The sequence below is a fragment of the Pygocentrus nattereri genome, chromosome 24 (assembly GCF_015220715.1).
Source record: "Pygocentrus nattereri isolate fPygNat1 chromosome 24, fPygNat1.pri, whole genome shotgun sequence".
Taxonomy (NCBI): Eukaryota; Metazoa; Chordata; class Actinopteri; order Characiformes; family Serrasalmidae; genus Pygocentrus; species Pygocentrus nattereri.
The window spans coordinates 20,448,249-20,462,480 of NC_051234.1; the positions used below are offsets into that span (position 1 = coordinate 20,448,249).

Here is a 14,232-nt window from a genome sequence, read left to right on the forward strand (position 1 = left end):
TTTTCTTTGAAGAATCTCATAAAACATCCGAAACATTTTTCAAAATACCTTACAATGTTTTTTTTTATATTACTCTAATGACATATATGAGCAAAAATACACTTATTGCCCAGAAAAACAGCTTTAAATAAGTGCTCAGGTGCCCAAGACATTTTCTATCACAGTACTGTGCAAAATAATAACATTATTACACACTACATTAGCAAGCTGGCCATTTGAATATCAAAATGTCTAATATGCAATTCGATTTTTATGACCACTGTCAAAGGAAAAGTCGTCCCTAAAGGTAAAAGAGACGTTCAACATTAGTACATTTAACAGCGTGACCTCTAAATAAACTAAAGGGATGCTCCACCTTCGTTCTTGTCGGCGTCCAGAAGGTTCTGGAACTCCGTGTGGAAGATTTCCAAGTGCTTCTCTATGAGAACCTGTTCACACTTTCGTGCAAGCTCATCCTGTGTGCTTTCATGGAGGTAAACCTGCACTCGCCGCTGCTCCTCCAACAGCCGCGCCTCTGCCTATACACACATGAGAAAACTCCTTTTAACATGTACAAAAATAAATAATATACTGTACAAAAACACCAGCATTTGTTTGTGTGCTTAGTGGCAGACTAAAACCGTATATATTTATTATATACCACAATAACTGTTTGTATTACAGATGTACAGATCCGACTTTTTCTCTCCTGATACAGCTTTCAATACCTGAAGTCAGGACACTGGTCAATACAGAGCAGAGATTTGTTCCATACAGTCCATAAACGGAAAATAAGCTGCAAAAACAGCTTGTTTTGGATTCATTGTTTGCAATAACCACTTCATTTACATATATCCACCTAATAAGTCTACAGCTAGGCTTCATATAACATGCTGTTACAATTGAAAAGGTCATTCTGAAACAAGACACACCAATTTGAACACAGTCTGGTCATTTTTAAAATGAGATTTACTGGAGTATTTCATAAATCAACCATACTCGTCTAATTTAGTTCAGGGCTATGTCTAACTGATCAATGTAGATATCTTAACTGTGGCCTCAAATTCACCAAACTTTGACCAATTCTATTTTTTTTTTCTACATTAAAGGGTCCACATTTCTCTTATATTTAATTTTTTACCCCGACGTCACCTTATAAGGTTTGTGTGGTTTTATGTAACAAAACAGCTATAATTCATTATTACACTACTATTTTCCCATGTGTATTTATCTCTCAAATATTTTGTTAATTTGTTTTGTAAATAGCATGAAATAATCTGGTGCAGAACACAAGAGAATTATAAAACCTAATCTATTTAATAAGGTCAGTATCAACATTGGTATCAATCTAGTGTATCAACACAGGTGCATCAATATTACATAAACAACTTAACAATACAACAAACAAAGTACAGTGAATAGTGCTGCAAAGGCTTTCTTTGCCTGCACAGTGTATAAAGGATTACAGTCGTATTTTGAACACCCCTGAGCAAGTTACATGTTTGGTGGTATTTCTTTAAAAGAAAAGAAAAAAAAAAAGTCGATATATGCTTGAAATGTACAAAATGAGTGTCCTCCATAAAGGATATGTTAACTTACTTTCTGATAACCAACACCATGAAATCTGACCAGATATTGCGTCCAAACTTTTGCATACGACTGTATGTGACAGAATATAAACACTAGGCTTGTGTTCTTAAACAGGTCTGCTCTCTTCAGATAACCTACCTTTTTCATGTATTCGGTTACAGGGTTTTGTTGAAGGAACTCAGTACTTTCTCTTGTATAGAAACGTTCTGTGTCTGCCAAGAACTGGGTCTCAAAGTGGTCTTTGTACACTGATAATGTGGGCCCCTTTGCGAAGGCATCATCTTCATTCAGGCCCAGCTCGACTGCAAGAAACAAACCAAACTGTTACATGATGGTTAAGTGGCTTAGATTAAATTTTGTGCCTTTATACAGCTCTTTGCATATTTATTGTTGGTCAGTGTGAAACGAAATGTAAAAGAGAAACCAAGACTGGGTTCGATGCAAATGAGTTCCTTTAACTCTCAGTACTCATAATGATTTTCTGCGATAACAAAAGCAATTTAATTTTATTTGGGATGCATTCGGGTGCTCAAGTACTCTGTTAAGCATTCAAATTACGACATCACTATTGAGGTATTCATTACGTTGCATCACAAGAAGACAGAGGAAAAAAATACCAGCTAAAAATTTAGCAAAAATGTGACAGTTTTTACAAGTAACAATGTTATGTTATACTTTGGTATGCTGAAACACGAGTGCCTGAACGTGAGTGCATTGCCAAAGACTTGTTATGGTCATGAGTGAGAAAGCAAAGAAAGCATGGCTGTATAACTAACCAGGCTAGCTACACTAGCTGAGGTTACACTGTTAAACTTCATGTTTACAGGCCGCATTTAAGCCATTTAATTCTTTTTAGTCAATTAATTCATATGAATAATCAAATATCACAATATATGTTGTTTTAGCAGCACTAAAACAAATACCAACATGGCTAAAAAAAAAAAATACTTGAGCAAGCAGAAAGCTCCATGGAGAAATGATCCTGCAGTTCAGCACCAAAAGAGACAATGCAGAAAGGCTGAGCGCAGATGGCGTAAAACCAACCTTCACATACATAGAGATTTTCAAAGATAGGCTGCGTGATTACAATAGAATAATGTGCAAAGCTAGACAATCCTTCTTCTCTAGCATTATTAACAATAATGTTAACAATAGCAAAGTGCTTTTCACTATGGTTGACAGACTAACAAACCCACCTACATATATGGCCCCTGAGCTAGTTTCAACTGAGAAATGTAATGAGTTTGCAAAATTTTTTAATACTAGAATCCACACCATCAGACAAGCTATCTGTATGCCTACATCTACCAACGAGACGATTTTCTCTCCAAAACCACGCAACAGCATGTTCAACATGTCCCAGTTTAGTGTTATTAATGAAGAAGGTTTAATTGATACAGTGAGTCATCTCAAATCATCCACTTGCAGTCTTGATACATTACCAACCAAGTTTTTAAAGAATGTCTTTTCCTCAATATTAGTGAACATTCTTCAATAGTAAATTCCTCACTCATGTCAGGTGTATTTCCGAGTGCATTAAAAACTGCAGTTGTTAAGCCTCTCTTGAAAAAGAAAACTCTAGATACAAGCCTGTTAAATAATTATAGACCAATTTCTAATCTACCATTCATTGGAAAAATAATAGAAAAAATTGTCTTCAAGCAAATTATGCACTTTCTGTCCACAAATAGCTGTCTAGACAAATTTCAGTCAGGCTTCCAACCTAATCATAGTACTGAGACTGTACTAATTAAGGTTATCAATGACATTCGCCTAAATACAGACTCAGGAAACATGTCTGTTCTACTACTGCTCGATCTCAGCGCTGCCTTTGACACCATTGACCACAAAATTCTCATAGATAGACTTGAGAACTGGGTTGGACTCTCAGGAACTGTCCTAAAATGGTTCAGTTCATACCTTCAAGGAAGGAACTTCTTTGTGGAAATGGAAGGTAATGTTTCTGAGACTGTGCCAGTGACCTGTGGTGTACCCCAGGGTTCAATTCTTGGGCCACTCTTATTTAATTTATATACGATTCCTCTAGGTGAAATCATGCATACTTATGGGATATCTTACCACAGCTATGCAGATGACACTTAGATCTACATGGCTCTCTGCCCAAATGACTACGGTCCCCTAGACTCACTGTGCAAATGCCTTGAGCACATAAACAAATTGATGAAACACAACTTTCTGCAGTTGAATAAAGATAAAACAGAGATTATTTTATTTGGGAATAGCAATGAAAGACACAGACTAGCTGCCTATCTAGATTCGAGAGGCCTAAAATCTAAAGAACTAGTACGTAACCTTGGTGTACAAATGGACTCTGATCTCACTTTTAACAGTCATGTCAAAGCTGTCACCAAATCAGCTTTCTATCACCTCAAAAACATCAACAAAATCAGAGATTTTCTGGCTAAAGCAGACCTGGAGAAACTCATCCACGCCTTTGTTTCTAGTAGGATTGATTACTGTAATGGGCTCCTAACTGGACTCCCAAAAAAGACAATCAAACAGCTTCAGCTGATTCAAAACGCAGCTGCCAGAGTTCTCACTAGGAGTAAAAGAAAGGAGCACATCACTCCTGTCCTTAAATCCCTACACTGGATACCAGTATGTTACAGGATAGACTTTAAGGTACTATTACTGGTCTATAAATGTCTTAATGGTGCAGGACCAGTATATTTATTAGATGTGCTCCAGCAATATGAGCCGGGCAGAACTCTCAGATCATCAGGAACTGGTCAGTTAGTGCAGCCTAAGGTAAAAACTAAACACGGAGAGGCGGCATTTAGCTACTACACTGCTCTGAAATGGAACCAGTTGACAGAGAGCATTAGAAGAGCCCCAACACTCGACACTTTTAAATCCAGAATGAAAACCTTCATGTTTGAGCAGGCCTTTAGCTCAGTTTAATCCACTTTTATCCTGTAACTGCACTCTTATGCTCATTCATTTAACTTTTTTTATATCTATTATTTTAATCATGTTTCTTATTTTTATTGTAATTTTTTATCTCCTTCTTTTCAATTTGATTAACCTCTTTTAAATCTATTGTTTTAATTATGTTTTTTAAATTTTTTAATTTACATAAATTTTATTTAATTTACATTAATTACATTTCTCTGTATTTTTTCATTTGTAAAGCACTTTGAATGACCGTTGTGTATGAAAGGTGCTATATAAATAAACTTGCCTTGCCTTGCCTTCAAATTATTTGGGACAGACATAGTTGACATTAAAACAACTGTTGGAAGTGAAACAATGCATATCAATATAAATAATTCCTTAACTCACTATGTAATTAATTCATTATATTTGAACAGCATAGCAAACTTCTGACTTCTACAAAGTTGATTGGAAAAATATTAAAATATAAAAATATAACCTTCAATTATTCAGTTATTAAACTTAAGACATATGCATTTCTTTTACAATACAATACTTTTACAATAACAAGTTCCGTAGTTACAAGAGTGACTATGGACCCACCAATGCTTAGAGTTTAAGAAGTGAAAGTATTCATGAAAAGTTGACAGGAACCCACCATAGGACTGTACAACTCCACTGATCAGTCTGGTGTTGATAGTTTCCCCATTTCTTTCTCGTTCGATGAGTTTCAATACAGCATTTGTGACCTACACAAGGATTAGATGGGGAAATGCAGAATAAGGCATAGTATAAAATCACACTGTAACATCAATAATTAATTACAATTAAATGCAATTATACCCTACCTGTTTGTTTAGAGGTTTGAATAAACACTCTCTCCATGTGACCAAGGCAAGCTGAAAAACAATTAAAGTCATTGACTGCCTTTCTTATAAAACGGGGCAACAGAGGAAAAATTCCACAGATTTTTCAAAACTTCAGTGCTTAGCAAACTTATTCAGAATGGTTTGATACAAAATGTGCAACAGAAATGGACAGAATCAGAGTTGCTCACAACGGCTGTGAATGTGTATCCAGTATATCCATTCATTGAGTATATTTTGTGAGATACAATACCATATTGTTCTTCAACGCATACATCACATCTGGTTCACATCCTGAATATTTTGCATCTACATATTTTGTGATAGGATATAGAGCATATGAAAATGTGTGTATCATCTCACAGCAAAGTGTGTATTGTCTCCGTAATAAGAAAAAAAAGAGAGAAAAAAAAAGATTAGAATGTGCATTATTACACCCTTTCTTAACACTGTAGATTTTCACTTGACTTCAAGCCTAAATGTAATTTAAGATTTAACATCTGTGACTGCAGTGCTCATTGCGATGTTATTTGCAATATCTGTGCTTTGTGTAATCTGCCACGTGATGTAGCACTGCTCTTCTAGACTTGTGTGTGCTAGCCTTTAGTGAACAATCGATTGTGCCAATTTCAGCTCTTACTGAATAGATTTCATAGATTCCTTTTCGTCCTTCATCACACTCCCGGCGCACCCAGTGTCTGTTGAGGTAGGCGCAGATCCCGTTTAATACTTTACTGGAGAAGCGGTAATCCTCCCACTGCTGCGTGTAGAACTTCAGAACACTCTCGTCCATCAAATCCTCACCGTCCTGCCACAGACATAAAAAAATGAGAGCATGAAGCACAGGACAATGACAGTCATCACATATTACTACTAGGACAAGAACAGTCAAAAAGAAAACAGCAAAAAGAAGGCATCCTCCTGCTGGGCTATTGTCAATAGGAAGACAAGTATCAGATAGCCACATCATTAAAAGCTAACGCACATGGAGGCTATACCAGCTTCAATACAGCAGCGTCCTGAAATTAAAGCATTTAACATTAGATAAAAGAAATATGCTCAAACCGCATACAACCACACTAAACACTGCCAAAAACAATACACCACCACTAGTACACCATCAAGGTTTTTTCCCTTTATTAAAAGGAAGGCACAATAATATCAGAATCACTTCAGTATTGGCAGATTAAATGGCCCAAAACATAGATTTACGGCACTGTATTTTTCTCCCCAATCACATTTTTGTATAAAAATTACGTATTTATGTTTCATCTAAAAATACAGTGATAATTCAATTTTAAATACTGCTTTCCAGCCTCTCTTTATTCATTATAATTAAACAGGCTGTTCTTCTTATTGTGCCTTTAAGACCAATAAATTTAAACAAGCTCTGTTCCGATTGGCTGCCCTGTATTGTTCTTCATTCAAAATAAAGCAGTCCAGACTGAAACACTTCTGATACCCTCAGTGTTATAATGGATATATGTACATTCAAAGGTATTGGTGAAAAAATTAAGCAGGCAGTTTTTGCATTACTTTAAACGTATTACTTGGTAATTAATATGTATAAGAGAAAACTATAAAAACGAAGGCTACAAACTCAGACAAATAACTAACAAATTAGACTAGTGAGAATGTGATCAGTGCAAACTGCAAACATCCATAGTATTCAATATAAAAGCCCATATGAAAGTATTCAGAATCAGATTAACTTAATGAGACAAAAGACTTTGCAATAGAGAATTGCCTTAAGAAGATTCGTTAAGTAGTTCTTCAGAAATTCCTTCAGTCTCTTGTAGAGTTCCAGCCCGACAAACTGAGCACCGCCTGGAGTGGGGGACTTTTTGGAGGGTTTGGACGGGGGTACGCCAGCGCCCCTTGTCTGGTTGGACTGATGTACACTGGTACAATAATTATAAACATGTCTGAAATGGTGAGTTAAGGAAGGCACAGAGAAAACAGAACATAAAACTTTCTTTAAATGATTAGTACAGGTACTAAAAAAATGAACATTCAGAAGAGCGTATTTAAAGGTTAAACTGATTTATTGTAGACCCAACTTCTAAGACCTTAACTTTGGGCGTGTGGAAATATATTCCTGAAAAGAATGGAAGCTGTAAAAAAAGTGGACACACTAAACACTGAAAAAAGCAATGATACATTTAGCTTGAGTTTTCTGTGAGTTTTTTTGCTAAATATGTTTTCTTTTTTTTTAACTGAGATAGAAAAATGAATAAATTGTACTTAATGACCATTTTGACTGGATATTTAGCACAGCACAGTGCAATTAAAGCTCTGTGGATTCAAGATATTTTAAACTTATAAAATATTGACAATCAAATTGAACACTGACCTCAGAATCAAAAATCACACTGAACCTGATATGGTTGTGTATCGATTCAGCTCTAGATATCAGTGACATTAATCTAAATAAACAGATGGTTTAAGAAGACACAACTTATATACACAACTTAAAACAGACTGTCCTGGCTCACTATGACAGTGAGTCTTTCAGATTCTCTCTAACATTTCACTGCAGCATTGTTATAGCATTAAATAAATCCTGCCCAAGGATTTGGTCTTGTGAATGCTTCTCAGCTCAACTTATAAGCTGAGACCTTAATCTGAAATGCATGAGGAGTTACACCAATTGTGAACGATTTAACATTCTTCTATGGACACAGAAATCTTTCATTTGAAATCTGTTATCCAAGCGATGACTATTATTTCATTATAACCTCAGATTCACTCCACAAATCAAGGACAGCAAGACAAAATAAAGAAAAAAGAAAGGCCTTCATGATTTTCAGGACAGAGGAGGTTTCTAAGAAGCTTAAGGTGTCCTTTTCCTGCCTCAGAACAGCTGCACACAGCCATGGCTCCGCATTTCTACAAATAACCGACCATGCATTGGCTTTGAAGCAGGACTGCGCAATTAATTTATTATTTAATGGAAACTGCATCTTGGGACAGGCAGTAAGCCTGTTGCGTGAGGATTTGGGGGAAAGTATCTAATTGCAATATTTCTTACCAACGCTGTGACTGATTTCAACTGCAATTTTTTTTTAAAATAAATTACCATCCAGGCCTGTTACTTTGGGCAAGAAGACTGGCATATCCACTTTTTCTGGCTTGAAGGTGCAACCTACTGCCAGCAAGCAAATATAACAAATCAATTTATCTTATCTCTATTAAAAAAAAAATCTAAATGTTCTCACTTATCCATGCTGGATGAATTTCATATGAGCAAAAAGAATATATAAATATATCTAGCAAGCTATGGCATCAGTCATGCATTTTACCACACCAATCACTGAGCTCAACCTATTATTTTTTATGTTTCATTTTTGCAAATAATCATTACAACAATATCTGTCATATTTGAATTATATAGTTTGTTTAAAAGTCTGTATACAGTAACAAAGTTCTGCAGTTTAAATGCATAAATAAGTCATTATTAAGAATGTCTCCCAAGGAGTACCACCACAGCCCACTGGGGGGCTGCGGCACACAGGTTAAAACCAATGGTCTTGTTCATCTACAGGCAGGTCACAAGCTCAATGTTATTGTTAATTTTCCCATGTAAAACTTAAAGAAATGTAGTTGAGAATGTGAGCTATAATCAAAATCCAAGCTCTTGCTAATTAAACCTGCACTCAAATTTCAATTGATTTAAAAACTACTAATCACTCAGTAGCATTTTTTTGCCTAACGATTCATTCCACATAAATGCAATTAAGAATTTAGCTTTTTTTGTTCATTGTGTTAATCTATTACTCTATAAGTCTAGTGGTAATTAACTTTATACACACAATATCTTTATCTAGACATTATGTATTGCGATACTTACTATCATTTCTCCCACCCCTTTGGATTTTTGTTGTGTAAGAGTTTCAAGTGTATCAAAATTTAGAACTGTTTCACCAACTTTTGATTTCTTCCAAGTGGCTCTCATTTTTCAACTTTCGTGGAGACAACAGTCAATGATCAAAACTAGGCATCTAGCCACAGCCTAAAGTGGGCTGACAGTATGCATGCACCCATCTGGGCTTTTATAAATCCATTTTTCTAGGGGTTGTGATTTTTAGAGTTTGTTTATTACAGGGTAATATCAGTCCATATAATAGGGTGATAGCATCAGGCACTGAAAAAGTTCTGTGTAGTTTAGAATTAGAGGTGTGTGGAATAATGTATAACATTTTAAAAGTACAAAACATTGCAAATTGTCCTGTCCCAGCATAAAAAACTGTATCAAACCTAAAAAATATCTTAACTATTGAGCTGTACGAAAAGTACATTAAAATATCGCTGTCGGAACAAAACCTCGTAACTCTGGAAAAACTTCATTGTTGTGAGAGCGATTAAAGCACACATTCATGAGCTACTTATTTATCGCTGTTTAAAAAAATGTATCGCACAGAATAGAATTCTCTCTTTTGTGCTGTATTGTAATTCTACTGGATGGTCACAGTAATTTTGTGCCTTTGTGACAAGGAGAGCATCCCCACATGAAATGAATAAAAACATGCCAACACTGGCTACGTTAGGAAACATGCCACTTTCATTATCTGTAAATCAGACTTCTAGTGATGTAGTCTAGCATTAAACAACAAAAAAGGCACAGGACGCAGTGACCTGGTTTTACAAAGCTCCACATAGAGTGGCTTTGAATGCTTCTATCCTGCTGCCTTTGTATTCGTGTCAGTGGTAGAACCTGTGATGCCAGTACACATTTCCATTTATGCGTCAAATCGTCATCTGGGAGTGTTTCTGAGGTTACAGCAAAGTGCTATGGCACTCAAGGAATTTCTTTCTATGAACTTTTGTGTGGATTCTTCTTCTGATAGACCAGGCTGGACTATTCTTGCTCTGTTCATATCCAGAGAACCAAACAGGACATCAGTGATTTTCCCGTGAAAACGTCACTGCGAGTAATATCTGGTAATATGACGAGCATTGTGTAACAGCCAATATGGCACAAAATCGCATGTACAGCGATTACTAGAACTGTTCTATTACTTGTGACTGTTCTAGGAGTCACACCTTTTTGTACTCTGAGCCAGCACATGTGACAGTCACGTCAAAAGTGTTGCAACAGCAAAAGTGAGATGTGTTTATCCAGATGCAACACATGTACAGAAATACAGTTGTATAAAAAATATTTCATCACCCCCGAAACAAATGATATGCTTTGTTGGTTTTCTAGGTAGATAATAATAATAATGAAATAATAAGACAGATCCTCTACAGGGCACTTTTTGTGGCCTTTTCCCCACTAATGTCAGAGTACAATTTCTTTTTTCTTTTTTTTATACAGAGTTTCACATATTAAATAAACATCAAATTTCACACAAAAAATAAACATATCTAAAATGTGCCATAACTTTTGCACAGGCCACATTTCATATTCCCCTAATGTATTCAATTCAGCAAATAAACAGTAATTATGCATTAAATGTACGTGTTCCCTGTAGAGCCCATGTGTCAAACACAAGGCCCATGACACAATCCTATCCAGCCCACAAAAGTATTTTACTTTTCTATTAATATTAGCCCATTTACCAATGCATAGCACTACAGTCCCCAGAATGTACTGCAATGTAATGTGAGCTCCAACTGTCCTACCCCTCTAATTCTACACAATTCCACACCAGTCACATCAACACACTAGCTTCATTTCAGCTGCAATTCAAAAACACAAACACCTTATGTTAGCTCAGCAGCTCAGAGATTCAGCACCAAGAATTAATGAACTTCTAGCAAAGAAAGGTTGCCAGGTGTCTAGTTTAAGCAAAAAAGGGGTTTTAACAGACCGAGCTACAGGGGACATTTAATAGTTTATTTCCAGTATTCATGTAATGTTTTAAGATTTATTATAGTGTCTATATTTTGCAATTTGTTGTATTTTGAATAAACATTGGCGAAGTCAGGTCATGAGGAAAGGTTAATAAAAGATTAATAAAAACAAGCGTTCTCTGGCCGTGGATTTCCTGAGATGTATTAGTGACTGAGTTTGACACCCCTGTCGTAGAGGATGCGTTAACATAGTTTCACTTACACAAAAAATAAATAAATAAATAACATAACTGAACGTACCACAGGTGCCTAAACATTTGCATTTGTCTGCATATGCAGTACTTCTCAAACTGATTGTTTTCAAAATACTTTGTTACTTTAGTTTGTTACTGTTAAAATTTTAAAGTTAGGCATTTTACTAAATATTTTGCCAACATAATCGGTTCATTCTTTGACAGACAATAGTGACTGCCACTAAGAATGCATAAAAGACAGGGAATGCATCTATCTGGATCTTCAGAATGCTGATATCTGTGTTTCAGAAATAACCTAACATTATTACGGATTGTAGCCTGACGCAGAACAGGAGTGGGTGTAATGCAAAACTATAATCGTGACCCAGCAGGGAGAGTTATGATGGAGAGCCCTTATAACTCATGATTTCATTTCTGAGACACCCTGTCCTGAAGAGCCTGTGGGTTTAACGTGGGCTGAGACGAGTCTGGTTCGTGTGGCCTACTTTAAAGTAAAGTGAACTTATTTTACACCCACTTAATGTACAGCTGCGCAAAAATAAGCAGACGGAACGTGTGCAGGACCCAATCTGAAATCATACAGTTTAACTGTTTGTTCATGAACAGCTGCTTCCAGCCAATTCAAAACAGTATACTACTGTATATTGTGGCCTATGAGCGTTATGCTAAATCCACACGCAAACTCTGTGATGCTCAAACACCTTGCAGTGTCCTCCAAATACCATGTCCTCAAACCTTTGACTACCAAAAGGTTTAAGACGACAAAATTTCAACCAACCGCTGGTCAGATTATGGAGTTTGAACGCGATGATAGCACAGATGTCCTATGTACTTTGGTGCAATGTTTATGTTTATTATAAACGATTATGGCACTAATAGTAAATTAATAAAACCTTCACCCTGGCCCAGTTACGCCAAAGGCCTTATCCCCACTCAGAGAATCAGTGCTCATTATAAAGATACGTGTAGAGTTCCATGTATCGAGACTTGGCCATGCTCTGGCGCGTGTAAACCTGCTGAATGCCCGCTCGCAGGTCGTCCCAAATCTGGTCCAGCCCGATCTGTTTGAGCCCATGGGGATTCTGGGGCCTGTTGGACGACATCGTCTCTCTGGTGGCCTTCTTTCTTTAGATAAATCCCTCCTTTCTGGTCTGCTCCAAAAATACTGGCGTTTTCACAAACACTCCATAGTGCACAGTTCAGGAAGGTTCAGATGGGAAAATAAGGCAAAGCTGACTTCACACACTTCACACGTTCTGAGGTTGTCTTGGCAGATCAGCAGTGTCAGAGAATGTCACCAGGTAACCTTTAAATAAAAAAAAAAAAAAAAAACACATACTGAGGTTAAACAACAGCCTGCAACTTTTCAAGAGAATTGTGTCTAGCAAAGACCTATTGAAATTAAACAGCATTATTACTGATAGAGGACAGTAATGGTAAAAATGTAATAATTATTGTGACACTGGCATTAGCAATACTGATACTGGCAATATACAAATGAGCCCTCTAACCAACCACAATGTGATATCTTCGAGTGTGTTTTTTCCCTGCAATTTTCTCTAATTTAGACGTAACCAATTCCTCCCACTAGTTAGAACTCCCCCAGTCACATGGTCCCACCAGCGCTAGGAGAGCAAGAGCTACCACGGGCTTCCTCTAAGACCTGTGAAGTGGCACCGCATCTTTTCGAACTGCTGCTAACGCAACATCATTTGAAAGCTGCATTTGCTCGGAGGAAAAGTGGCAACTGCCAGCTCTGTTACGTCATCGCGCTGATGTCATTTGATGTCATTCATAAGTAACCATACGTAAAGCAGCAATGATCACAATATTTTATCTGACTTAACTAAACTTAATTTTTTATTCATCCTATGCACTTGAAATTTTTTTTTTTAATGTTTTAAATTCTGGTGGGGTCTAAATCATTAACAAAAGAAGCTGCTTCCAAGTATTAAAAAAGGAAACAAATACCAACAAAATGTGCAAACATTCAAGCATTCTGGCCAGCGCTACAATTCTCTGCTTGTTGTGATGTAAACAACTGTTTATGAAAGCTAATAACTATGGAAAACAATTGTCATGAGCTCTAAAAATAATCGCAATCGGGCTATCATGCAACAATCGCGTCAGGCTTACTTAAATGTAGGTTTTTGGTGATAAGACTTTTATAAGAATTTAAGCCTATTTTGTGCGTTTAATTTGAATAGTAGGATCTGCATCAAATGAAGAGAATAGATGAAGGAGAATGAGTGCTCATGAAAAAGCACACTGAGGTTAAACAGCCTGCACCTTTTCAAAAGAATTGTGACTAGCAATAAAAAGACAATAATATAATTCATTAAAAATAAAAAAGTCTTGATTTAGTGTACTCATAAATTTGACTGATCATATACCGCCCATATGAAGCAGCAACTGTTTGTCCTTCAGGCATGTCAGTCCTGCGTATATCAGTAAAAGAGTGTGTCCGGAGTTTTGTCTCTGCGGTACGTGACTGGCCGTGTTACGGTGTTACTATTAATAACATCCACACCGCCCTGGCTTACTTGTTTACAGACAGCTGGCAGTAACTGTAATAAGGTCACAAGCTGGTGATAGTAACCTACATGATTGAACTGAACCCTGAAGACAAAGGCTAATAAAGCACAGGTGGGCATTTATTGTGATAAACTACATCATGACACACTTTTCTGAGTATACGATATCTTCAATATTTTTCGACCACTGAACAACCACATTCTAAAAAGGCAGATTTAGACCAATAATAGACACTGCAAACTGCACTGCACTGCACTGCACCCACTATGTGGGGCCCTTTAAATAGTTTTGCAAATAAATTCATAGGGTTCAGCTGA

The 14,232-nt window shown here is 36.6% G+C and overlaps 1 protein-coding gene across 1 annotated transcript in view; it reads right to left on the minus strand.

The window, feature by feature from the left end:
• cul1b (cullin 1b) overlaps window positions 1-14,232 on the minus strand; it is a 35,689-nt gene that overhangs the window by 16,445 nt on the left and 5,012 nt on the right. The window contains exons 2-8 of the mRNA XM_017718016.2: window positions 12,344-12,686; window positions 7,078-7,255; window positions 5,971-6,138; window positions 5,313-5,363; window positions 5,123-5,213; window positions 1,708-1,871; window positions 356-518 (exon numbers count right to left, since the gene is read on the minus strand). Of these exons, the coding sequence (XP_017573505.1) occupies window positions 356-518; window positions 1,708-1,871; window positions 5,123-5,213; window positions 5,313-5,363; window positions 5,971-6,138; window positions 7,078-7,255; window positions 12,344-12,483 (955 nt within the window). The 5' untranslated portion in view covers window positions 12,484-12,686. The remainder of the gene's footprint in view (window positions 1-355; window positions 519-1,707; window positions 1,872-5,122; window positions 5,214-5,312; window positions 5,364-5,970; window positions 6,139-7,077; window positions 7,256-12,343; window positions 12,687-14,232) is intronic.